We start from the raw sequence: 26,254 nt of genomic DNA, 5'->3' as shown, positions 1-26,254 counted from the left end.
TACATCCTTATTTATGTGGTTTTACAGATGTGGGAAAAATAACAATGTTTTGCTCTTGTACCATCTCCAATAGTGAAGAGTCTTATTTCTAAGATTAGCTTTTTGGATAAATAATAAAAGTGATTTCTTTTTTCCTATTGGTTTAGAAAAATTTATTTGGAAATAATAATTAAAAAGTTGTTAAATTGATGATATGGAGGTCATTCTCAAGGTCTAAATAAGACTTTCTATAAGACCTTCTTATTTATCTTCACACCCTTCCTTTTTCGTAGGACCTATTATTGGAGATGAATTTATGGAAAATGGGGGTGTAAAATCCTATGTGTCATAGAAAATAAACAATTTCACCCTCTACTGGAGATGTTCTAAAAGAAAGGTGCACTAAATAACCGCCTAAATCTCTTAAAAATTGGGTCTTGAATTATTGACTGGAACATATAACTCGATAGTTCCTTCTCATTTCTCCATTTTTCTAATTCTAACACGAGGAGGATTCCTTCACACTACCTCACAATTTAGGAGATATTTTTCTTACAAAAATTAGACGGTAGTGTATTTAAACCTAATATTTGAGAGATATACTCGTCCTACAATGCTCTACATGCATAGCCATAAAAATTACTTATCTTTTATTATGAGTCGTGGCAAAAAAAAAAAAAAAAAAATGGGGGGCATAAAAGATCTTTTTTGCTTCGGGGCAAAAAAAAATCTCAGGGACGGCCAATTAAAGAGAAACTGAACTAACCATATAAGTCCGTGCTATGGTAAACCTTTCAGTGAAATGAAAATCCAACCTCAGTTTTCTGTAATTTTTGTCGTCAACCTCCAATAAAATCTCATTGTTCTTGAAACTCCATATTAACGCACAATATGTGCTATTAGTTATACTTTTCTGGGTAATGGAGAAACTTTTAATCCAAGATTTTTGCACTCCATAATCTTCCATCATCCATACATCAACGCAGACATTGAAAACATGAAGACCTAAACATAGGTACCCTTCCAATACTCCCACAGTCATACTGAACACATTTCCTTCCCAATTAGGTTCTTTTTGATATGGCATAGGTGCTTCTGGAACTGCTACCTCCTCAAATCTCTCATTGACTATATCAAAACAGATCATCACAGTGGAGTCATTTCCAAAGATACGTGCAATCCAGTGAAGAACTCCATTAAAGAGCACACCAGAAATTCCTTGGTAATAAGGATAGTAAGGTATGCTTGGAGTGTTTTTCCATGTATTTGATCCTAATGTATTGACATCAACATCAGAACACTTTAAATCCCAGTCGATCACAAGCCTTACCAATTTGTAATCGTCAGTTTTGTAATCATAACCAAATCCATACTCACATGTGTCATCGCTTTTTGCTCCTGGTGCCATGGGTATATTCTTGAATACTTTCGTAGACGGATTCCAAATGTAAAATTGTTTACCCCATCTACTAGTAGTTAGGCTTACCCAAACCAAGCCATGGCACGAAGACAAAAAAGAAACTTCACAATCTTGTAATACACAAGGATAATTGATCTTATTAATAAATTCACAAGATGTTGTTTATGATGTTGACAATGGAAGTAAAGACGATATTGACTTATAATCTATTGTGTACAGGTTTTTGTGTTCAGCATCGCAAAACATAACACTCATATTGTTTTTTATGTTACTAAGCTCATGCTGCATATTTTGAAAACTAAGGGTACGAAGGTACACAAAGACTTACTCACACACTCAAATCGCGTAAGAGACTTGTTTGGTAGCCTTAAAAAAATTTCTTGGAGAATATAATAGGGCACTTTAATTGACACTGTTGCAGTTGCCTCTTTCTTCTTCTTATTCTTCTTCAACTTTTCCATAATATGAGCGGCTGCCGAAAGATAGATGAATAATTTTCAATTGAATTTAGACAACCCCCACTGGATGGATCAACAAAAATCTTCGTTGGATCCGTGGATGTATGCTCTAGGCCTTATATAATAGGGCACTCTATATAATATATGCTTCATCAACTCCTAGTAGTAAAGACTAAGAAAAGAATATCATCTAAACTAGGAAATAGAACAAAACTAGCCAGGATAGGAAATCATCGTAAGATTCCTAACTAGGAAATAAAACTAAAAACTAGGTAAACGAAATCTTTATTGGAGACAAAACAAGATACAGAAAACTTATGCTAGTAGAATTGGAGTAGGTGCAGCCATGCAGGATCTGGAGGTGGTTTTGGTGGCGGCGAGGATGCAGGTCTCGATGGTGGAGGCATTGAAGGAATTGGCCACCTCTAGTTGAGTTAACATGTCTGTGTTGCTTCTCCACAGTAAGGGCTGTCTTGTTGGTCTGACTGTAGTAAGTATTGAGTGTGTTTATCAAATCCGTTATTGGTTGTTACTGTCCATTTGATGAAGGACACGTGCTCTCCATCCATTGACTAGGGCTAGGTCTAATTATTGGTCATTTAAGTTGTAAGAGAACTTTGTGTTAATCTATCTGAAAATTATTGAAAACACCCATTTGGCTGCGCATATTTGCACGGATTTCTGGCCTGGATCTTCGATTCAGGAGGTGTTCAACACCATTTTATCCCAATTCTTATCAATCTGTGTCTGTCTAGTTGTTGTGTTATCACAACAATTGGCATTAGAGCCGTTCGAAATCCATCAAAAATTTTTTACAATGACATTGAAGGCAGTTGATGAAGATGTGGTTCAATTGAAAGCTTCACAATCCAAACTCCAATCAGATTTCAATACCTTCTCAACTGAGATGTCAACCAAGTTCGATACTCTAGCAACTAATCTGAATAGCACCTTACAAGAAAATAATCACAATCTAGTGCGATTATTAAGTAGACCTTATAACGCCCAGCACCAAGCTCATACTGAAGAACCCAGTGGATCTAATATACTTGATATTGATGATCAATGGTTTGCTCACCACCGTAAACCTATTTATTCTCATCGTATACCTAAGATGGACTTCCCAAGATTTGATGGTGACAATCCTAGGGATTGGATTCAGAAAGATGATCGATATTTTCAACTCCATGAGATTGAGGAACACAGAAAGGTTGATATTGCTGTAATCTACCTTGAGGGTAAGGCTGAAGAGTGGTTTTTAAACTTTCAAGTTAATAAACATAGAATAACTTGGCATGATCTAGCTACACATCTATGTGCTCGTTTTGAAAATCCTGTAGATGAAAATTTTGTTGGTAGCTTTAACAAATCGGTACAACAATCATCTGTGGATGAATATTATGATGAGTTTGAATCACTCAAGCATTAATGCTTAAAATGAACCCATCCCTTAGTGAATCTTACTTCATTATGAGTTTCCTAAGTGGCTTAAAGGATGAAATAGGTAAATTTGTTTCTATGTTTCACCCTCAAGCCCTATCAGATGCTTTTTCTCTAGCTAGACTTCAAGAACAAAAGCTATCTCTCACAGCTGCTGCCACCAAACCATTTACTAAATCCTTCAACAGTCCATTTACTTCAACTAGACAGTATCCTCCTACATCCTTTGTACCCAAAGCAATTATTACTTCACCAAAATCTGTACCCACCACTCCCAAGTCCATTTTTACCCTACACAAAAATCAAATCCCCAAACCCTTATAGTTAAATAACTTTCTCAAGAGGATATGGACAAAACAAGGGCTCGGGAATTATGCTACAATTATGATGTTGTCTATAGACCTGGACACTTTTGTAAGAGCAAACAAAAGATTTATATGCTCCAAATGGATACTTCCACTAGTGGAAAAAGGGGGTTTTATGACCCACGGCCCCGACCCTCGCTGGCGGTCAACGGACCGTGGATCTGTCAAGACGGTCTAAGATGCAGTAAAAATACGGAACACTGATTCGAACTTTAAAAACGGTCATTCTATAAGTTATTTTATTTACGATTCAGCCAATCTTCATCGACCCATTCCTCAACCGATGGTTGTGGATATTTCTGTAGTTAGATTCTCAATGAACGTTTGGAGATGAAAAATTAACGGAGAGATATGAATGAATGGACAACCCTATCTCTTGTTTTTATCACCTCACGTATACTTCCCCAAAACTTACTTTATTCACATTATTTCTCCGCCTCTTTCTTTCTGGTTCTCTTTTCTTCTTTCTTCCTGTGCAGAGAAAAAAATCATTCTCCACTTCTCTTCTCTTACGTTGTTTCTCCTACACCAGTTAATCTTAATATACTTCATCTTATCTTCTTCTTTTGTCCTCTACGGCTGGATCCATTCACAGTCACAGCTAGCATAACTACCATCTCCATCACCACGAGCAACGCCATCAGGTCCACCACCTTCTTCTTCTTTTTATTATTATTGTTGTTTTGGTGATTATTAATTTTTAGATGATTGAATTGTATTTTGATTTTGATAAGGTTTTTTTAGGGTCTGTTAGTTGTAATAAAGTTGTTGTTGTTTGTTAGAAAGGATGAATGGCTAAGATTTTGTGTAATTTTTTGATTCTCTATAAGATTCTAACTGTAGGATATATATGTGATTCGTGCTTGCAGGGTATTGGCTATAAAAGGGGTGGGAAACAACCTCTAGAATTATATAAAAGGGATTTGCCATTCGTGTTTGTAAAGTTCACAAGAGTATGAAACACAACATTTTTTTTTCCCATTCGTGGTTCGTTACTGCTGGTGACATTTTTTTTCCCATACTTTGTTCAATCATTTAGATCTTTCTTTTGTATCTTGGTATAAAAATCATATATGTGAGTTCTTCTGTGTATACTGCTAGTTTTAAGCGATCTTTCAAAACAGAGCTAAATTTGACAGCTTTACTGATTTATGGTCAATATCATGACATTATCTCATTTATAACTTACACTGCTTTTATGCATTTATAAATCCTCATAGCAAAACTGAGCAGTTTTTTTCCCTTATAAATGAAATAGTGTGGCTTATTTATTTGGTTTGTTTGTTTGGTTTGCCATTAGAGGGTTTGGTTCTGTCGGCCACAAGGGAGACAAGAGGCTGGTGAAAAGAAGGAAATTCCTGAAAGCATTCTAGGTCAAGTAAAGAAGCGTATGTTGAATACCCTGATGATGCAACTGAAGGTGTAATTATCTGCTTGTGATGGGGGAAGATGGGCGGTGATGTAACATAATTTTTCGTTCGATCCCTTGCAGTTAAGTAGATCTAATCTTGTGGAACAAACAAGTGGATCATCAAGTCGTTCTGCAATTTCCAGCAGCCGGGATGCAATAATAGGGTTCAAGTATACTGAAACATCCCATCTTCGTATTACTTGTACAACTCTATTGGCTTACGCTTACCTCTGATATTTTTTTTATTCTTAATCCATGCCTCTGAATGGACTCATACTAAACTAGTAAATTTGTGGTTAAAAAAGAATCTGCAATTGTGTATTCTAAGATATTTGCCCTCCGTTTTATGCAGATACATATCTTATACATTGATCAATGAATTTTAGAGAACTAGTGATTATGAACTTGAACTAGCCTTAAAGCCCAGTTTTAAAATATTTTTAGGCCAGATTTTCTTTAATTCCAAGTCCTTTTCGTCCTTTTAGGCTTCCGACTAATTTCCCAGTTAACAAATTGTTTGTTTTTCTTATATGCCTATAATTATTGGTGTCGGGGAAAAACCTACTGTCCATGGTTTTGAAGTTGTGGGTTTGGATACGAATACAGGTCAGTATATTGGTTATTAGAATTCAATTAAGTTGTTATTAGAGCATTGCTCGGTCGAACTCGCAAGCATTGCTATCTCAAGTTTGTTTGTCAAATTTAGTTGTCAAAACAATATCTCTTGATTTCTAGTCTACATATAGCTAAAGTCTCGGACTAGGATAGTTAAGTGTAGTTGAGCTCCAGACTCCACCGCGATCATCATATGAAGACGAAGAACTACTCAAGGAACCAGTGGAACTTCATCGACTAAAAGGTATGTGGAGACTTGAACTTATCTATCACTCAAAAGTCTATCTACTCTATCTCCTACTCTTGAGACAAAAGTCGTATATGTATATCGATTTCAATTATACACATTTGCTATTTTGAGCCGAGTTTAACTCGCCTATCTTTTTCTCGAAATATGTGCTGGTAAGCTTTCGCTTTCGCTTTAGACAAGTTTATCTTTAATCGTGACGAAAGTCATGTTAACATTTCAATATCTTGAAAATCGTTTTGATAAAAAATAGTTTGTGAATAACAACTATATAACATCCTCTAAGAATGTTTGAATGATTGAAGTGTAGAGTTGAGATTATGTAACCATCTTTGAATATAAGCATATATAGTGTGTTTGCACATTACTATATAACCTAACCATCTTTGAAGTGTATGCATATGTGTGTGTACGAAATTGGTGAAGGAGGGTGGAAGTTCACGTCCGTAAATATCTGCTGAGTTTGTGAATTAACCAGATCCTAACTAGTCACCTTAAGTATATGAACCCGTACGCATACTGGCGGAAGTTTTCTACCCGAAAATATCTGCTGAGCTTGGAAACTAAAACCAACTCAAATCTGGTTGCTTAGGTCATACCCGTACGCATACTTAAGCTGGTTACTTTATCAAATCGGTCAGTTCATGAGATTAAATATTTAAATTATAAGGAATGCAATCTTTGCAATCCGTGGCTTTAATGTTCACTAATCGATTCAAGTGAATCAAACCGATCTTGTTTCAATTGTGTCTTTCAAAATATCTAAGCAATTGAACAACTCTTTAACTAGTTCTTTTGAAGTCATTAGAACTAGTTATGGTGAAGATGAATATGGTTGATATGAAAGTGCTCATATGGATAATCATTTGGTTAACTGTCGTGAACCAACTAAGTGTACACGTTTAGGTACGGTTACTCAAAATAAAATGAAATACATTTCATTTGTGTATGACAAGCTAATATTCGATCTAACGGTTGAAAGATATTAACTTGAATCTAATCAGGTTTTCATCTAACGGCGGATATTGAATGCTTTGTTACTAAGCTAACATTGATTGGATACCCTGATTTGAAAACTATATAAAGGATAACTCTAGCAACTTGGAAACCTAATCCCCACACCTCCTGTGTGATACTAGTTGTGTTATCTAGAGTCGATTCTCCTTTAACACTAGGTTTCTTCTCGAGACCCTGTAGGTTAACGACTTGAAGACTTTATTGGGATTGTGAAACCGGATCAGACTATTTTTCTTGTAGTTATGTGATCTGATCTTGTTGTATCAATCGTACGAGTACAATCATAAGATTGGCTTGAGATTGATATCTCCAATAGGCAAGATAGAAAAGAAGTCACAAACATCTTCGTCTCATCGTTTGTAATTCCGCAATATCTTGTTTCTCTAGTCGATTAAGATTATTGTGAGATGATCGATAATTCTAGGTTGTTCTTCGAGAATATAAGTCCGGGTTATCGATTAGTTCATGTTCACCTTGATTTATCAAAAGACGGAAAAAAACTCGTAGGTATTTCCGTGGGAGACAGATTTATCTATTACCGTAGACTTTTCTATGTGGTACAAATTTGTTTATTAAAGTCTTCGACTTTGGGTTGTAGCAACTCTTAGTTGTGGGTGCGATCAGCTAAGGGAATCAAGTGCGTAGTATCCTGCTGGGATCAGAGACGTCAGGAGCGCAACTGTACCTTGGATCAGTATGAGATTGATTGGGGTTCAACTACAGTCCAGACCGAAGTTAGTTTGTAGTATGCTGGTGTCTGTAGCGGCTTAATACATTGTGTGTTCAATCTAGACTAGGTCCCGGGGTTTTTCTGCATTTGCGGTTTCCTCGTTAACAAAACTTCTGGTGTGTGTGTTATTTCTTTTCCACATTATATTTTTTATATAATAGAAATATCACAGGTTGTGCGTTGAATCGATCAATAGGTAAATCCAACCTTTAGTTGTTGATTGAAATTGATTGATCCTTGGATACTGGTCTTTGATACCATCCAAGTAATTTCTATTGTATTTAATTAGACTCGCAGATTTCTATTTGCTTGAGTAAGGATTAAATCAAGATATTGAGATATAAACTCTTTGATATACTTTTTATTAAGATTGAGTCTGACTATTTAGTTGATTCCCTTAAAAATATATTGGATTTAGTTCATACACATTGCTAATCGAAATATTGGGTGAAGTGGTTAGACCCCACATTTTCAGTTGTTAAATGTCATAAAATTCTTACATGCAGTTTGGTTGTTGAATTTTTCATGGATGAAAACCAATTACTCTGTAGCCTGTAGGCCATGAATTAGACCATTTTATAGTGCATCTTTTATATGGTTCCTTCATCGAATAATCTTAATTAAGAATATTTACCCACGTGACAACTACTCCCGTATCTATAAAATTATTTGTCTTTAAAGTATATAGATAGATAGACTTACCTAACACATAAATTGCTGATAATGCTTTACATGACTGCCGGTAAGAACCTTCTGAAAATAACTTAGTGGTTTAGTTTGCGTGGGTTCTCTTTAGTTGTATATTATAGTGGTTAAGATTGATACTTTTGTGCTCTCTGACACTTGTGTTATGTGGACCACTGTACTCGAAATCTTAGAAATATAAATGGAATATTTTTGTTACACCTATAAGAAGTGTTAATACATATATATGGATGCACTCAGCTGCTACTGAGTTCTTGATGTTTCCTTTCAGATCAATCTTATACTGAATTCTTGGGAAAATCATGGGAATATACTGCGATGATATGACTAGTAAGTTGCTTCATTTCTTGTAAACTGTTATGATGTCGTGCTAGACTAGAGTCAGTTTCCAAATTAGGCCTTGTAATTTTTAGACTTGTAAAGAAATCATTGAGAATTTTCCCATGCATGTCTACCCTTGTCTGTTATAGGTGGTTTTGCTTCTCTAAGATCATCTTTGCTTGTTTTGTTTTTCCTTCATTTTTCACATTTCATCGGAACTTGCGTTAAATTAGTTAACACTAAAATTTCTATCATTTATCTTTGTGCAATATGCAAAGAGATGCGTACTACTGGCGTGGGAAACATGACTCTTTATCCTCTTGCAACCACCAGTTCCATGATCATGGGTATTCCATTCTGACAGTATCATGGAAGCTCACATTTTTGTTGATGACGTCTCTATCTATGGTCTGGTATCTTGGTAAGTTTGCACCGACCGTAAGAAAGCATTATCAATTTACTTTGTTTAGAGGTTTTAGTTAGTTTTTAGCCTAAGTGTAAGCTGAATTCAAATGTGAAAAGAGCATTTTTTAACTTATATTGCTCTAAACTGAGGATTTAATTTTAAATCCTTTTTGGTGTAATTTTTAAATTAGTAAAATCAATCAACTAAGGATCCAAATGTACGGGTGCAAGTTTTATTTGAATTGATTTTGTTTTATTCTCGTTCTCATTTAATTTGGTTTTCATTTGGATTCTCATTTAAGTTTGATTTGATTTTCATTTGACTTCTCATTTGCGATTTGGTCAGATTCAGTCAGGCCAGACAGATTCAGTCAGGTAATCTGAATCTATTTTTTTATATTAAAATGTATACCTACGACAGACAGAGGTCAGTCTCTACATATTGACCGTTAAAATCAATCATAGATATAGGTTGTTCCGCGACCCGCATAGCCACGTCATAGATGAAAAAGACGCTCAAACAACGACCATTAAAACTGGTCATTTAACTCGTATATATGACTTGCCCTGACGGTCACGAAACTGCTATTTTTCACTAGTGTTCTGAGTCTGCAGATACTGAGGAAGAAGAGGAAATATTTGAGGAGGCCAATGAACTCACATGCACTCTTCAGTTTCAGTCTGATGTAGAGATATTCTCCATGCACTCACATGAAATGCAACTGGGGAGACAATCAGAATTCCTGGCGTTATCAATGCACACAAACTTTCCATTCTTATCGACACTGGTAGCACCACCAGTTTCATTGACAACAAGTTAACAACTTCTCTCAGGTGCCACATTGAACCAACTGCTGCCATGATGGTCACAGTTGCTAATGGTGACAAAACAGTGAGTACTGGCATTTGTGCACAACTTCAATGGAGCATGCAGGGCCATACCTTTATGGAAGATCTCAGAATTCTGCCACTAGGAGGTTGTGACATAGTTCTTGTAGTTGACTGGCTCAAAACTTTAGGTGATGCACTCTTCAGTTTTTCTAAATTAAGCATTTTGTTTTGGTACAAAAATAAGAAGATCACATTACAAGGGAGGTCTCCAAAATATTCAGTGTTTATGACAAGTGGTACTACAATTAAGAAGTTCCTATATACCACCTATCATGGCTTGGTGGGTCATTTCTTCTCAATATCAACAACTGCTGCACCACCCACTCCTGAAATATTACATCCCCTATTACAAGAGTTCACAGACATATTTCAGGAACCTACTCAACTACCACCCAAAAGAATCTTGGATCATACAATTCCCTTACAACCCAATTCCACACCTATTAACCAAAGAGCTTATAAATGCCCATATGATCAAAAGGGAGTAGTTGAACAGATTGTCAAAGAAATGCTTCAATCTGGCATCATTCAGCCAAGTCATAACTCTTTTGCTTCACCTATACTTTTGGCCAAGAAAAAAGATAATTCTTGGAGATTTTGTGTGTGAAAATGCGGGGGTATAACAACCACACCCAACAATTAGTTTGGCTATCTGAGAGCACTTACTCCAATATCCTTTCTAGAGAACCAACTAGACAGTCATACTTAATCTAGAGAAAAGTATATATAAAAGTTTATATCTTTATCTCTCAATTCAATCTGCAATCAACAAATAGAAATTTGTGAGCCCGATTAAATGTAAGAGAAGTAACTTGAACGGTACCAAAGACCAATGTTCAAGGATCAATCAATTTAAATCAACAACCAAAGGTTGGATTTCCTAATTGATCGATACAACGCACAACCTGTGATATTTCAATTATATAACAAAATATAATGTGGAAAACAAATAACACAGGCAGCAGAATTTTGTTGAACACCAGACTGTATTAAGCTGTTACAGACAATAACCTACTACCAATGAACTTCGAACTGGACTGTAGTTGAACCCTAATCCATCTCACATTGATTCAAGGTACAGTTGCATTCCTTACGTCTCTGATCCCAGCAGGATAATACGCACTTGATTCCCTTAGATGATCTTACCCACAACCAAGAGTTGCTACGATCCAAAGTTGAAGACTTGATAAACAAATCTATCTCACACAGAAAAGACTATTGGAATATATTAGAGAACTGCTCGGTCGAAGTCACATGCGTTGCTATCTCAAACATGTTTGTCAATGTTAGTGATCAAAACAATAAGTCTTGATTTCTATCCTATTTATAGATGTCTCGGACTAGGACATAAATTGTGTAGTTGAGCTTAGACTTCACGACGTTCATCATTTGAAGACAAAGAAGTACTAAGGGGAGCTTGTGGAACTTCATCGAAAAAAGGTATGTGGAGACTGAAACTCATCTATCACTTGGAAAGTCTATTTCTACTCTATCTCCTATATTGAGACATAAGTCGTATTACGATATAGTGTTTTATATACACATTTGAGATTTCGAGCTGAGTTTATCTCGCTTACATATTTCTCGAAATATGTATTGGCAAGATTTCGCTTCGACCAAGTTCATCTTATATCATGTAAAAATTACCGAGTAACGTTCTACATGGTTTGTGTCTTATAATCATTTGGTGTAGACTTGGAATGTTTCGTTATGATTATTTCAATATCTTGGAAATTGCTTTGATGTTAATTGTGTGTGAAAACGACTATTGTCATCCTCTAAGAAAGTTTCAATGATTGAAATAAAGAGCTTAGAATCATGTAACCATGTTTGGATATAAAAATAGTGTGTTATCACATTTGTGTGTCAATTCGATGAGCAGCACCGCGCATTGACCTAAAGCTAGGTCTTGTCTCCCGGCCCGCTCCTCCACAAATAGACTAAGCATGAAAACGTATGCGGTGCAACGAAAGAACTTGAAACCGGGAACCTGAAATATGCGTACTCGTACGCGTACTGGCGGTTGTTGGATGTTTGGGCAAGTATGCGTACCCGTAAGCATACTGGTGGAAGTCTCACGTCCGTGAATTTCTGCTGGAGTTTGAAATGTAAATTGGTATGCGCACTCGTACGCGTACTGGCGTAACCAAACTCGGTCCGGCTACTTAAGTATGCGTACCGATTTGCATACTTGAGTTGGTTACTTTCTAAAATCAGTTGTGTACATGAAATTAAACATTTATAAAATAAGGAATTCAATCTTTGCAAACCATGGATATAATGTTCATAATTGATTCGAGTGAATCAAATCGATTTTTCTTCAATTGTGTTCTTGTATAATTCTATGAGAATATAGCGATTGAACGCCTCTTTAACTAGTTTCATTTGAACTAGTTATGGTTAAGATGAATAAGGTTGATAAGCTAGCTGGAAGAAAAAATGATGGAAAACAGGAGATTTGGAGACACTATGAGAGGACGAGGCGATGTCGATGCGAAGAAATGTCACGGACATGAAAAAAGAGAAACTACACTACGAGCATTAGAAGTGAAAGACGAATGATAGAACTGGGTGAAGATCGAAACTGCAAATGTAATGAAAATTACAAATTAGGAAGGAATGTTGGAAATGTAATTTGTAATCTAGAGTTGTCCAGATTAGTTAAGAAGAGTGTAGAGAATTCTACACAGTGAAATGTGTGGAATTAACTAGTTAGTCAGGTTAGAATAGTGTAGAAGCTTCTAGAGTTAGCTAGAGTTTAAAATGTATCCAGAATGTTCAAGAGACAATCAAAGTCGTTTGTACTAGGAATACTCTAGAAAAATGTAGAGTATAATAGTACGGTCCTTGTAATGCCTATAAATAGGCAGCGACACATTCATTTGTAAGTTGTAACGAATCAATAATTAGATTAAGAGTTTTGAGAGTTTAAGTGTTAGTCTTGCTTCCTGGGAGCTCTATGCAAGCAACACAACTATGCTCGTATATCTTCGAAGTTCCCTACTAAAATTCCAACAAGATAGAGAATTGCACTATAGCACGAAGGCATAACCTTAATGAGTTACTATTAAGGTAAGCGATGACGTTATAATTAGGTGTGACTTGTTATGTTAAGAAAAGGTTGACTTGCCTTTATCGAATACGACCTCATCGCATGGGATTTCCGTAATAATAAGTAAAAGGAGGGGTACTATCAATATTAACTGCATTCCACTATGTAAAATCTTATAGAAGGACCAAGAGAGCAAGGTAAAGAGGGAGAGATTTTTATTAATCTAAGTATTGCCTTGGAGAGAAAATTCTGAGATCCAAAACTAGGGTTTCAATATCATCTTCATTGTAATACCTTGTTCTTCATAGTAATCTTGAGTTTACATCTGCTATGTGTTGATACCTTTATATAATATCATAAGGGGTGTAGTTATAAGTTTCCTTGTAGCTACAATAGTAAAAGCAGTTAAGCTAAAGAAGCTAAGGAAATCAAAATACTTCTGACTTATATTAATGAACAATTCAAACATATTTTATCCATAGCATATGTTGATATGCTCTCCTTCCGCCAAGGACTATTTCTAACATTTCGAGCACCTGATTTTTTTTCTTCGTTCTACTGGAGAAAAAAAATCATTTTTGAATTGATAGGGCAAAGGAAGGTACAAGTGACAACTAAATTTATTGATGAAAAACCTTTTACTTGATAAAGAGAGCTAAACTTCAACCGTGGATAAATCTCTAAAATGATTTCATCCATCTAGACGCGCAGCTGATCAAAATAGAGAAAGGTCATACACACTAATTAATGAAGGCAATATATCATCGCAACAGATACAAACCGAGAATCAAACTCTCTTGCAACATTTTTGTCTTCTGCATGGTATAAAACTTGTAAATATATAGTACAAGAATTTTATATATAAATGATATCGAATATGTTACTTCCACCTTCATATGAAATCCGGAGTTCTCTCCGCTCCTCTCGGCTACTCAACAACATTATATCCAGAAGCTCCTGATATTCAAGATTTCCCTTCGGTCCAATTTTGCTCTTTTCTTTGCGCAGCAATGTAGTGTCTAAATCGTGACGCTGATCCAGTACCATGCGCAACAATTGAGCATTCTTTTTAATAGGTGCTTGTGGTTGTTCGAATTTGTGACTGGGCCATTTATGAGTTTCCATAACTGAACTATCGAATTTCTCCCTGGTAGTTACTCTGACAAAGATGGTTCCAGAATCAGCACCGGTACTATCCAACATATCCCTACATGCCTGGCTTATTTCGAGTGGGAGATAGGAGAGGCTTCTCAAATGCTCTTGCATGAAAAGTATTTGGATCTTTTTCCCTGTAGGGGCAAGGTAATCTTCAGTCTGCAAAGGAAGTCCATAAAAGATGATTCATGGGTTTCTAACAGGGGATTACTAATTTACTCATAAGAACCTTGCAACTACTAACTGGGAACATTCAAAACGTATACTAAAAATGTAACTTCATATATAGAATGTCAATATTTTGTTGGAGAAGGATCCAATATTGACATGGTTAGAAAGACATTGTTGTCATTTCTACACAATTTCTAATAACAACAACAAATGAGTAACTATTGGCAGAACTAGAGAAGAGACTTGAAAAGTAAATTAGGCTTATCCAGATTCTAGATGGTTCTTTCGTACCAGACAGCAGCCACTTTTCAAAACCTTGCTTTTTATAATCTAATTATATTGGAAAGCATAAAATTATACTGCTAGATAACTCTATAGATAAAACCTACGGTGTATTTACATTTTAATCTTTCAATAGATTTTGTTCACGCTTTTAAAAATAAATAGAATGAAACAGAGATCATGAATGGAGAATAACCTTGAGTAACCGGTTGGATAAATTATAGCCAAGTACAACGCGGCAGTTTGCAATGTCTAGAGCTGCGAACCTCCTCACGTCTTCCGCAGATCGCATATACATATGCCCCATATTACCGGCGTTAAACCTTCTCCCATTTATATATTTTCTTATACTTAAACGGTACCGATGGGGCATATATTTCAAAACTAAAAAGAGAAAATAAACTAGCATTACAAACCATTCAGGCAGCCACTTGTGCTTCAAAAAAAGAGGTAGCAACATGAGCTAAAACTGATCAAGAGTAACTAAGAGATGGAAGTATTTGCTGAAGCTGATTAAGCAAACTCAGAAGTTTCAGTAGAATTATAGGTTTTACGTGGAGATGATCAAGAAGGAAAAAAAAAATGGAAGATTATATTTCAAGACTAGAATATTTTCAAGGTTGCCTTGTTGTGAAGAAGAATTTTTGCAGAGAACGGAAATGAAAATTCTGGGGGGGGTGGGGGGGGGGGGGGGGGGGGGGTGGTGTTAAATAGCAATCGCAGATGAAGAAAATTTCATATATATGTTTTGATTGGTTAAAACTTTAAAACGGAAGAGTATATACTTCGGAATTAGAGAGAAATAGCTAGTTAAAATAGTTGAATAATGCAATGTCAAACTCTGTTTAAACAATACGGAGTATATTGAATGAATAGGAAATGAGGTATGAAAACATCTTTTGTACAAAACTGAAAGAAATCTATTAGGATTCGCGTGTAGTTTACTTTAGGATTTCGACAATGTCAAATTTATTTTATTTTTTTTAAATAAAATGCAAAACCTTTTTCTTCTATTTTTTGTTTTTGAATTAAATGCTAAAATTGATATCATATATAGCGCCAAAAAGAGGCACACAAAATTCCATGGAACAGTTGGATTGCACGTTCAAATTTGTGTAGTTTTTTTTATGGAAAAAAGAAGTGAAAATTACAGTCAAACTCAATTCTCAGAAGTTTTCCACTGAGAAACCTACCGTCAAAAAAAACTCAGGCTCGCATCCTTTTTGCAACAAAAAAATTAGTCCCAAACTCATATCTTTTAAAAAAAAATTTCTAAGGTTTTTTATTTTCATGACTTCCTTCTTCCTCCGTCTTCTCTCTTTTAATCAAGGAAAAAGGTTTTTGTTGGATCAATGTTAAACCGGATTTCGATCAGTCACCGAATAATAACGACTTTCATGAGAGATCATAGTAATAAGGGGAGGAAAAAGATTATTAACAGCTCCATTGGACTGTGCTTCTAGACCTGCTGATGCTGTTTCTAGATCTTATCCACCGTAAGATTCAAATCCTAATTTCATAATTTTAACCGTTTTCTTTAGATTCGGGTATATTTTTCTGTTTCTGATGGTATATATCGATTGATTTTTTTTTTTTGTATCAACTGAAATTGGAAATGTTTCAGGTTCCTTTTTATTTTTTTGATGTATGTTCATGTTTTTTTAACTGAGTCTGTGTTTTCTGTAGTATTTTCTTATTTTGTTTTTGGAAATCTTATGAATTTTTAATTGATAACAACATACAGCTACCGTCAGATTTAGACATCCCAATCACCGAGAAATGCAGGGAAGAAACTTATGTAGATGCCTTTCATTCATCATTGATCAATGGAGAAGATGAACAAATAGTAAGAGTTTTTGATGGACTAAGGTCGATGGGTTTGTGTTAAATTGAAGATGTGGACAAATTAATCACCAAGAGAATAGGGAATGAAGGTGCAACTGCTGCCGTTGTTTTTGATGATCAATGATGCAAGATTAAGCTGTGCTTCCGTGTTTAAGAAGGTTTATTGGAATGGTGTGCGTTGAATTTTAAGAAAACTAAAGGCAATGGCTCCCGGAAGTAATTAGAGAGAGAGAAAGTAATCAGAATTAGGGATCTTTTTTTTTTGATCTGTATCACAAAAATAGGGATCATTCCTCTTTTATTTACCTCGTTAGATTAATTAGGTTAGAACCCAAGTCAGGTTCTTTGCATGAGAATTAACCTCATAATAAAGAAATTCATTTTCCATTGGTTGGTACAATAAAATGCCTTGAATCAACCAAACGATAGTGTATTAATTTGTGGTCGATCAGTCAAGTTCACGGTAAGGAAGCAGTACCAGCAAAGGTGATCTCCTTCTCCTTGTCGACGATTTGTTGATTCATATATTGGTATGCCTTCCGGTGATATTCCTATTGCGATTAAAGACAGTCTGCAATTTATTTGGATAAAACTTGAACTCAATTTCAAATAGTGGAATTTGTTTTACATTAGGAAAGTATTTTGTATTCGTATAGTTGAATAATATGTTATGCAGCTACGGAATTGGTTGCATAATCTGTTATGTATCTACAAAATTTGTTGCATAAATTGTTATGCAGTCCAGAAAGTGGTTGCATAACATGTTATGCATCAACTTTTTCGTCACTATTGAAACCAACAAAAACCAAGACTGCATAACTTGTTACACACCTAGAATAGTATCTGCATAACATGTTATGCAGTCGTGAAAATTGATGCATAACCTGTTATGCATCCGAAAATATGGCTGCATAATGCATTATGCATCGAGGAAATTGTTACACAATCTTTTATGCATCGAGAAAATTGATGCATAACCTATTATGCATCCAAAAATATGGTTGCATAATGCATTATGCATCAATTTTTTATGTGCGCACTAAAATCAACCAATACAATGGCTACATAACTTGTTATAGATGCATAACTGTGTTATGCAGATGCATAGTTTGTTACGCAGTCGAGAAAATGGTTGTATAACTCGTTATGCGTTTGCAGAATGTGTTATGCATCTTTTTTGGTGGCTGCATAATGGTTATGTATCAAGTTTTCGAAAATTTTGCCTAAAACGATGATCACCTTTGATTTTTTCGTGAAAAACAAAAATTTGGTATTCTTGTTTGTACTCGTTGCGTAGCTCTCTTAAAAAGATTTTCAACGATATAAAATTTGTAAAATTCCAAGGCGCGGATTTTTAGATATGTTATATCCAAGTTGCGTTGCCAATTATACCCCTGAAAAATTAGGCTGCATAACGAGTTATACCTCAAAAAATAGTATGCATAAAGAGTTATGTATTGATTATCAATAATTTCAGATAATTTTGGGTGTCACAGTACCTAAAATTAATTATAGGCCTGACAATGAGAATATTATTTATTTTGGGTCGCCCCCTAATTTTCCTAAAAAAGAATCAACTGGGGCCAAACTGCCCGAGCCCAGTTACAATGAAAAATTAACTTTGACTGTTTCCTAGAACTGCCTCCCAGTTCATAACAAAAATCCCGAATGAGTAGCCGTGAAACCAGTTGTAGATAAATCCCCATTGATATAGAACGATTTTTTGGGGACCATGGTTTTTTTGGGAGGCCATGGTTTTATTTTGGGTAAAGACATTAGAAGTAAATCTAGGTCACCCCTTATCTAGATATTATATTAATACCTAAATTACCCTCCTGATTAATTTTGAGTGATGATTAGTTAGTGTTAATAATAGTTAGTGTAATGATTAGTGAGATGATTAAGTTAAAGATAATTAGTGAGATTAAAAAATCAGATGGTTTTTTTTTAAAGAAGTAGAATTATTGAGAGAGTAAAGTTAGAGAAGATGAAGAAGGAAAACATGAAAAACGATGGATTTTACCAACCACAACCGGAGGAAGGGTATTTGGGTACCCAGGTATGCTTCTAATTTAGATAATGTTGGTTGAATTGGTCCAAACTTTCAAAAAAATGAAATTTTTTATGTAGATTTGGGCCAGTTCGGTTACCATATGTCAAGAACATGTAACCGAACACACCTGAAAGTGTATTTCGGTTACGTTTTCCAAACACGCAGGTTACCGAACTCGCTCGTTAATGGAGGTTTTGGTCGTACAGTGTAATGTTCGGTTACCTAGGATAAAATGGTAGGTAACTGAACTTTGAACTTAACAATTTATTTGGGTACATCTTGTGTATTCGGTTAGTTCGCAAACTTCAACGCAACCAAGTTTCCAACGGAACTGCAGGTTAAAAGTAACCTAGTGTTAGAAGTTCGGTTGATTCGCAAACTTCAACATATTTTGCGAATCAACCGAACTGGGCTTATATATATGCATATATGCAATTAGGCAAACGTTCGGTTACTACAAAATTTATTTCTTGGCGAATTAGGTAGATTTAGGTTACAAAGAAAACTTAATATTTTTGCGAACGAACCGAACTTGTGGACTTCTCATTATTTTCGTAAACTAAAGTTCGGTGATATCCTTATTTTGCGAAGGAATCGAACTTATGGACTTGTGTTGTTCTAATACAAGGAGCTCGGTTAAACGTATTTTTTTGCGAACCAACCGAACTCTGAGTTCGGTTACGAAAAATTTAATTCTTGATAACCGAACTTTTCTCTGAAAAAAAAACCCTCCATTAAACCTCTCTGCAACTTCCATTTTCAACTCATTTTAATGATTACTTCTCATTTATTCAACCAAAAACGAATGACAAGTAATGGGTTTGTGAGAATATCTTTGTTAATGTTTTAAATTAAGCTATATATATAGTGGTGGTGGTGGTTGGTGGTGGTGGTAATCGGAGGTGGTGGTGGTAATCGATGGTTGGTGGTGATGATAATCGGAGGAGGTGGTGGTGGTAATCGGCGGTGGTGGGCGATGGTGGTGGTGGTGATAATCGGAGGTGGTGGTGGTAATCGGCGATGGTGGGAGGAGGTGGTGGTTATATATATATAGGTGGTTATTGGGTTGGTTTTAAATTAAATTAGGTTAAGGGTAGGTTAGTCATTTCAATGCTTTAGGACAACCCTTATAACTATAGCGAAGGTGGCCTAATAAAACCATGGTCCCCTCAAAAAAACCATGGTCCCTAAAAAACCGTTGTTCTTGATATAAGAATCTCTTAACCTCTATCACCACTGTTTCTAGGTCTCTTTGGCGTTTCATTCCTTTCCGACTGCTACAGTTGGTTCCCCTCAACAACATCACAATAGACTCTGCAATAACACAATATACTTGTAACAAAAAAGACGAAAAAAAAGTACTTCTCTTCTTTTTATTATCGATATAGATAATAAGTTCCTCCTGTCATCTAGAACCTGGATAAACATGAACAATCAAACCACATACTATTGATTGTGTTATTCAACCTGTTTATAGTTCCAAAGCGTTCCGTACCACAACACTGTCTATACATGTCTATACTATTGATTGTGTTATTCAACCTGTTTATAGTTCCAAAGCGTTCCTCCTTAACAAAAGGGGCTTCAGGTTTCGTGGGATATAGATCAATATAGTTAATTAGATTATGATGCAATTAAAATAGAGAGAATAAGAATAAGGAGAGGAAATAGGGGCTGCAAACCTAATTAATGATAATAGGAGAATAGTTTTGATTTCCTCAGTTTTCCCTAATTAATTCTACTTAATAAAAAACGCACCAGAAGATACCTTAATTAATATGTGGTGGATGTATGCAGTTAAGCGCACTCATATCATACGTCTATGCATGGTTAAATTGGTATAATGATCTTTGAGTATGTTTCCCTGTCTGCAATGCCAAATTCAACATATTGTTTTTAGAGATATATTGATATGCAAAACATGAATAGCAAAAAAAAAGATTTCTAACTAAGGTTTCCGTGCCCCTTCGACTTTGTATCGGCAAAGTTGACTCATTAAAACCTCGAAAAAGTGGTTTGTGAAGTTGAACTCTACAAAATATGAAGTTGAACTCTACAAAATACATAGTAAATATAAAGTACAACTTAATTACTACTCTAAAGATCAGAAATTGGGGGTTACAATGTATGCATAAGAAAACACAACTACCGTACATAAACCAGACAATTAATGACGATAGTAAAGAAATTATAAATTTTACCTAATTCTTCAAGACGAAAATCCAACCCTTTACGTCCCTGCATTGTTATTGATTCATCGTGGCTCTTCTATTCCTTGTTAACCGAGTCGGTGCAATAGCTAAAAGAGTACATAAATGAATTGAGTGGGTCTATATAGCCTTGAGTTGTGGCAAACACCTTTGAGCCCAATTACCCAACCTTAGCCAGGACGCATGATTTGTGCAGCTGTGATTGAGAAAAAGCCGTCATAACTTGTATAACTTGTACTTGTTACTTTAAGTGATCAGGCTATCTATTTACAATAGCGTTGCACATCAATAACCAATGTAATTCTCAAAAGTAATACAGTTGGTGGTATCTTTACTTCCAAACTTGAACTGGGTTAGATACACCTATAATATACATCTTTAAGTAAATTTCAACAAATTTCAGTAAATTTATTATCTGAGTGTTACTTTTACCTGAGGTTACCAAATATCAGTAAATTTCGCTCATCTTTAAGTGATGTTGAACATCTAAATCCAAGGAAACATCCAAATTCATTATCAAATTATTGTAAACATCCACACATAATGAAAATATACACTAAAATATACTGATTCCACAAATAAAGAGTCAAAGCGAACTGTTCAAGTTTCAAAGTGAGCAAAAATAAGGAGTAATAAAGAACAAAAAAAACTCAATTCTTTGGAAGTATTCCAGCTAATAAGTTGTATGCAATAACAAATATATCACAGTACTGAAAACAACCCCCTTACCTCCATGGAAACCGATGGAGACTACAGGAGATCTTTTTTTTTTCTTCATCTTTTCCCAGTACCTGCAATCAGAACTTAAGCTAAAATTATTTTTAAGTATTGTGTTTTAAGATGTGGCATAGTCCAATACTAACAAAAGTGAATCAAAGAGAAGAACATGTACAATTTTTTTTATTTAAGATGTGTACAACCTTTTAGAAAACACACCTTGTCATAACAAACTGCATCTAAACTTAGATAAAACCAATATTCTTAGGCACTACATACCGAGTCTAGCATACATTCATTAGAACCCGACTTTGCTTTATGCTGAATCACGCACCCCAGGGTTGAAAAAAATCATGTAATAATATGTGATTTTCTTTGTATGAAGTATACTCTTTGGATTAATTAGATCAAAAAAAGAGAAACAAAGAAAAGATAAAGTTATAGATCTGTATGCTTACCTTTTCCGGCTATCCCACTTCATTTTCTTTGCATTGCATCAGACATGATAAAAAGGTACAGAATGGTCGCCTGGTAGGTAAATACATGGGGATAAGAAATCGAAAATTACACGCACTCTCGTCATCCCATCAAAACCTCCCTCGTTTTCCAAAATACTGGAATTGGGGTAGTGAAACTATTAGCTAAACTGAACAAACTTTTAATAATTTGATCAGGTTGTCATATTCCTTTTGAACTTTGTTTTCCATAATTTGAATAGGTCATGAATCTCCAAAGAAAGCTAATACGAAGAAATCACTACATAAGCATCACAATAGTAAATGAAATTCCATATTAGAAATCCAAGATTAAGTTGAACCAAAAGGAGTAGTTAAGATTATACCTTGTTCAATCCACGTCCACATCTTCGTTCCATACTATTGAGTGAATTAGGATCACCGGAGCCAGAGAAAAGTTCTTCGAATGAACAATCTCTTCAGTTGCGTACCCAACCTAAAGAAAAGAAATCAACACAAATTCATCTAATGGAAAACGATATTCGTAAACGAACTCAATCCCAATAATCAACAAAATAATAATAATTGACGTTTCACAATAAATACAACTGACTCTCAGAATAAATAAGAATCAAGAAAAAAATCCAAGAATTGGAGAATACTGTTAACAGAAGATTTGTATTACCTTAAACCTCAACCAATAGAAGAGAATTTTGATGGGTACTTATCATTATGGAAGAGAATTACCTTAAACCCTCTTCCTCTGCAAACTCGCTAAACCACCTCTGTATCTTTGTTCTGTACACGAACATATATATTGGATAAGATGCTGATTAGGAAGAAGAATTCATGGTTATCTTCATTTACATCTACAATATCAATAGAGCATATCAACAAATATAGTGAACATATCAACAAAACCCAAACAATATGAAAATGCTTAAAACTACAATTTGTCTTCAAACTGGACAAACTGATCTCCTCAAATAAGAAAAACTAAAAGAAAATGTAGTAAAAATATATGATCACCTCCAACCAAGTACAGTTGTGGTATCAAAGCCAAACCTCTGACGCCTAAAAATTGTTCAATTCCAAATACCATATTTTCGTCGCCTACAAATAGTTTTTTCTTTTTATCTAAACTGATAAATTACCTTGCCACATCTTTAGTACCAATGCTTTGTTTGTGTATCGGTCTAAGATCACTGAACATCGTATAACCTATTTATGCAGGCGGATCATTAAAAAGTAGTTTTAAGAGATAAAATCAGTGGATTACTAAAAAGCAATTGGTAATGTATCATATCACAGGTTCAATGTAATATAACGTAGAATCAACCTTAAACTGGCGGCTAATAATTTAACCCACAAAAAAAAAAACACACAAAAACACAAAGTGCTACTAACCTTGGGTCTTGATCGTTCCCTGATGTTCCTCATCGTTGTTATATTGAAAAAGAAAATCTATGATAAGTTGTTACCTGATCGTTAACTTTAAGATCGAAGATTTTTTCCTTCTCTAAAACCTTGGCTGGATATATTTGCCCAGATTCAAGATTCTACCTTATTTTAGTTTTGCCCATTATAACTTAGATACTCCATAAGTAAAAAACGCGTTATCACATAAAACTCAAACATAAAAAAAAAAATCAAAAACCAAAACGAATTCGGTAATAGATCGAAGAGAACAGAAGTTACCCGGTAATAGATCGAAGCAGGTTCTTCTCAACCAAACATGAAACCTAAATACCAATGAAATAATATATATCAAAGAAACTCACCATTTACATGGTTATCGGTTACGGAAGAACCTAAATCTAAAACTTCCAAAATTAGCTAAATATTTATGCAAAAACTTAAGAAAATTCCTAGAAATAGTTTGTTTAAAAATACTATTCTTATCGCCTAAATTTGGCATAAGATCTTAAAACGGAATCATCATCATCAGTACTTCACTATTGTAAAAAATGGAAACAACGTCAGATTAGCTAAAAAAAAAAGTACCATGGATACGATCGTATTTTTCTCTTATTTTAGACTCTTGATATACTCGTCTACAAAGGAAACTACAATAATTGCTATGGAATCAGACATCATTGTATGGTAATAAAATAGAGAGCACTCACATAATATGGAAATAGATAGATTCTTTCAAAATAATTCAGCATAAAAATCTTATTATTTCCGTTTCAAAAATATATGGAAATTAATTAAAAAAATCGTTTTTTAACCAAAAATTCTAGCTGATTTTTTAGTCAATCCAAAGGTCCGGATTTTATTAAAATCATGTAAACTCGGTGTAAGAAAATCCCAACCCTACCGGTCAATATGGAGCATCAGATCGAGTCATTTTATTAAAAATGAACGGCCACGGAATGTAAAGGGGCTAACTTTGATTTCGGCCAATCAGGAGCGAGAGTCATGTATTTGCAACTCTCGACGTGAGTCATGTATTTGCAACTCTCGACGTGGTGTGAGAGATGTGATTGAGTGTTTAGGTTGTTGATTGTCTCGAGAAGTGGATATATTTTGGAAATCATATCACCGGTGCGGCTACGATGTGGTCGGGCCACATCATTAAGTTTGTGGCCCATGTTTAAATAGTGACACATAGATTTTTTTTCTCCAAAACAATTTTATTACCTAACTTTTTGTCTTAACTTCCTACTTTTTCTCAAAAAAAGAAAAACAATTACGCCGATTTAGAGAGGGCAGGTTTTTAATTTGAATACGTGTCAAAATATTAAGAAGGGTCACATACAAAATATATATCCGAGCGTCATATCACGCGGTGACCTCGTCACAGCACATACTCATAGTGGTTTCCTTTTTTCATAATCAGTAACGGTTTCAGAAACCGATTCGAAGAAACCCTACTCTCAAATATATATAAGTAACGCCGGATAAGCTGCTGCAAAACAAATTCCTGTCAAAAGAAATCAGTAATTAAGGGTTTGTTTTATGATGGAGATTTGCACGACAGTGTTGTATCAGAAATTCTTTCTTGCGTTCCAGATGAAAACGTCCATGATTGCAAACTAGTTTGTAAACAGTGGTTAGATCACCTCTCCATTAGAGGGCCCTATATAATGCCGGAACTACTTTTCTCAATCTTGTCCCGCAATGAAGAAAACGGCGTTCAGTTTTACTACGCAGACTACAATGTCATCAAGAGCATCAAGCCTGAGGACTACGATTACGAGAGGAATACAACAAAAATCAACCTTCCCTTGATTATAAAAAAACCCGAAGACAAATACAGGAACATCATTCTTGATTCCTGTAAGGGTTTAGTTTGTTTTACGATAGGCCATGAAGGTCTTGATGATCCCGTCTGCATCTGCAATCCTGCAACATCTGAATACATCAGCCTCCCAACAATAAGAAACAAAACTGGCTTCTTAGTCAACGGATTTGGATACCTTCCATCAACTAAGGAATACAAGGTTGTAAGAATCTTGTATCCGGATAGGTTACATCACCCTGACTATGCTACAGCGGGATGGGTCCAAGTATATACCCTTGGCAGTAGTAGTGGATGGAGAAACATTGCAGCAATCACTGATTCACTATGGGACAACGGTACTCTTGTGAACGGGGTGCTTTATTGGAGAGACGACAAGGATGAAAATATTATAGCCTTTGATTTGGCAGATGAAGTGTTCCGTGTGCTCCCACCACTACCGTGTATCCGTCCTAAGAATCGTTATTATACCCTCCGTAATTTGGGAGGGTATCTCAGTTGGACCGATCAGGTCTGGGATGAGCGTATAGATATGTGGTTATTTAAAAAAAATAAGCATGAGACAAGGCAAAACAATGTCGAGCAGAGTGAACAGAATTATTACCATGACTGGAGCTGGAACAAGGAGGTCACCATAAACCGTGTAGAAGCTACGGGCAACCTTAACTTTTATTACCCATTTGACCCATTTGCTCTTACCAAGAATAATGAAGTATTACTGTGGTATAGTGATACAAATCTTCTTTGCTATGACCCTGTAACTAGAAGTTTTACCGCGGTCGTCAAGGACAATACTGATTTTGGTTTATTCCAAGGAATTCCGCACGTGAACAACCACGCTTCGTTGAAGGATCTTGGATAGGGCTGGCAATGGATAAATATCCGCCGGATATTGGCCATACCGATAAGGTTAAGGTTAAGGGTTATCGGATATCCGATAACATCCGACGAATATCAAAAATCCAATTCGATAAGGTTAAGGTTAACCTATCGGATATCGGATTTTTATCCTTTAATATCCGGTTTTGTTGGACAGAAGCAAAATCTGAAATTTAACAGAATTTTC

General features: G+C 35.3%; 2 protein-coding genes and 2 long non-coding RNA genes across 4 annotated transcripts; 3 read left to right on the top strand and 1 right to left on the bottom strand.

The window, feature by feature from the left end:
- Nucleotides 1-724: 724 nt before the first annotated feature.
- Nucleotides 725-1,387, bottom strand: LOC113311788 (F-box protein CPR1-like). The gene has a single exon (XM_026560585.1). It carries the CDS (start codon nt 1,385-1,387, stop codon nt 725-727), a length of 663 nt encoding a protein of 220 aa, XP_026416370.1.
- A 2,708-nt stretch (nt 1,388-4,095) lies between these two features.
- Nucleotides 4,096-5,439, top strand: LOC113314093. The gene is made up of 3 exons (XR_003342266.1): nt 4,096-4,306; nt 4,532-4,649; nt 4,963-5,439. It is a non-coding gene; the product is annotated as an uncharacterized LOC113314093 (long non-coding RNA).
- A 439-nt stretch (nt 5,440-5,878) lies between these two features.
- Nucleotides 5,879-9,333, top strand: LOC113308943. The gene is made up of 3 exons (XR_003340197.1): nt 5,879-5,932; nt 8,659-8,717; nt 8,987-9,333. It is a non-coding gene; the product is annotated as an uncharacterized LOC113308943 (long non-coding RNA).
- A 15,700-nt stretch (nt 9,334-25,033) lies between these two features.
- Nucleotides 25,034-26,050, top strand: LOC113311786 (F-box protein At3g07870-like). The gene has a single exon (XM_026560584.1). The coding sequence runs from the start codon at nt 25,034-25,036 to the stop codon at nt 26,048-26,050; it is 1,017 nt and encodes a 338-aa protein (XP_026416369.1).
- The last annotated feature ends 204 nt before the right edge of the window (nt 26,051-26,254 follow it).

Source organism: Papaver somniferum, chromosome 9 (assembly GCF_003573695.1).
Source record: "Papaver somniferum cultivar HN1 chromosome 9, ASM357369v1, whole genome shotgun sequence".
Lineage (NCBI taxonomy): Eukaryota > Viridiplantae > Streptophyta > Magnoliopsida > Ranunculales > Papaveraceae > Papaver > Papaver somniferum.
Note: the sequence above shows the minus strand (reverse complement) of the source record. Positions and strands in the feature narration are given on the sequence as shown.

What these genes read in the sequence shown, in the direction of transcription:
- LOC113311788 (XM_026560585.1), bottom strand. Translation starts at nt 1,387, where the DNA reads ATGGCACCAGGAGCAAAAAGCGATGACACATGTGAGTATGGATTTGGT.
- LOC113311786 (XM_026560584.1), top strand. Translation starts at nt 25,034, where the DNA reads ATGCCGGAACTACTTTTCTCAATCTTGTCCCGCAATGAAGAAAACGGC.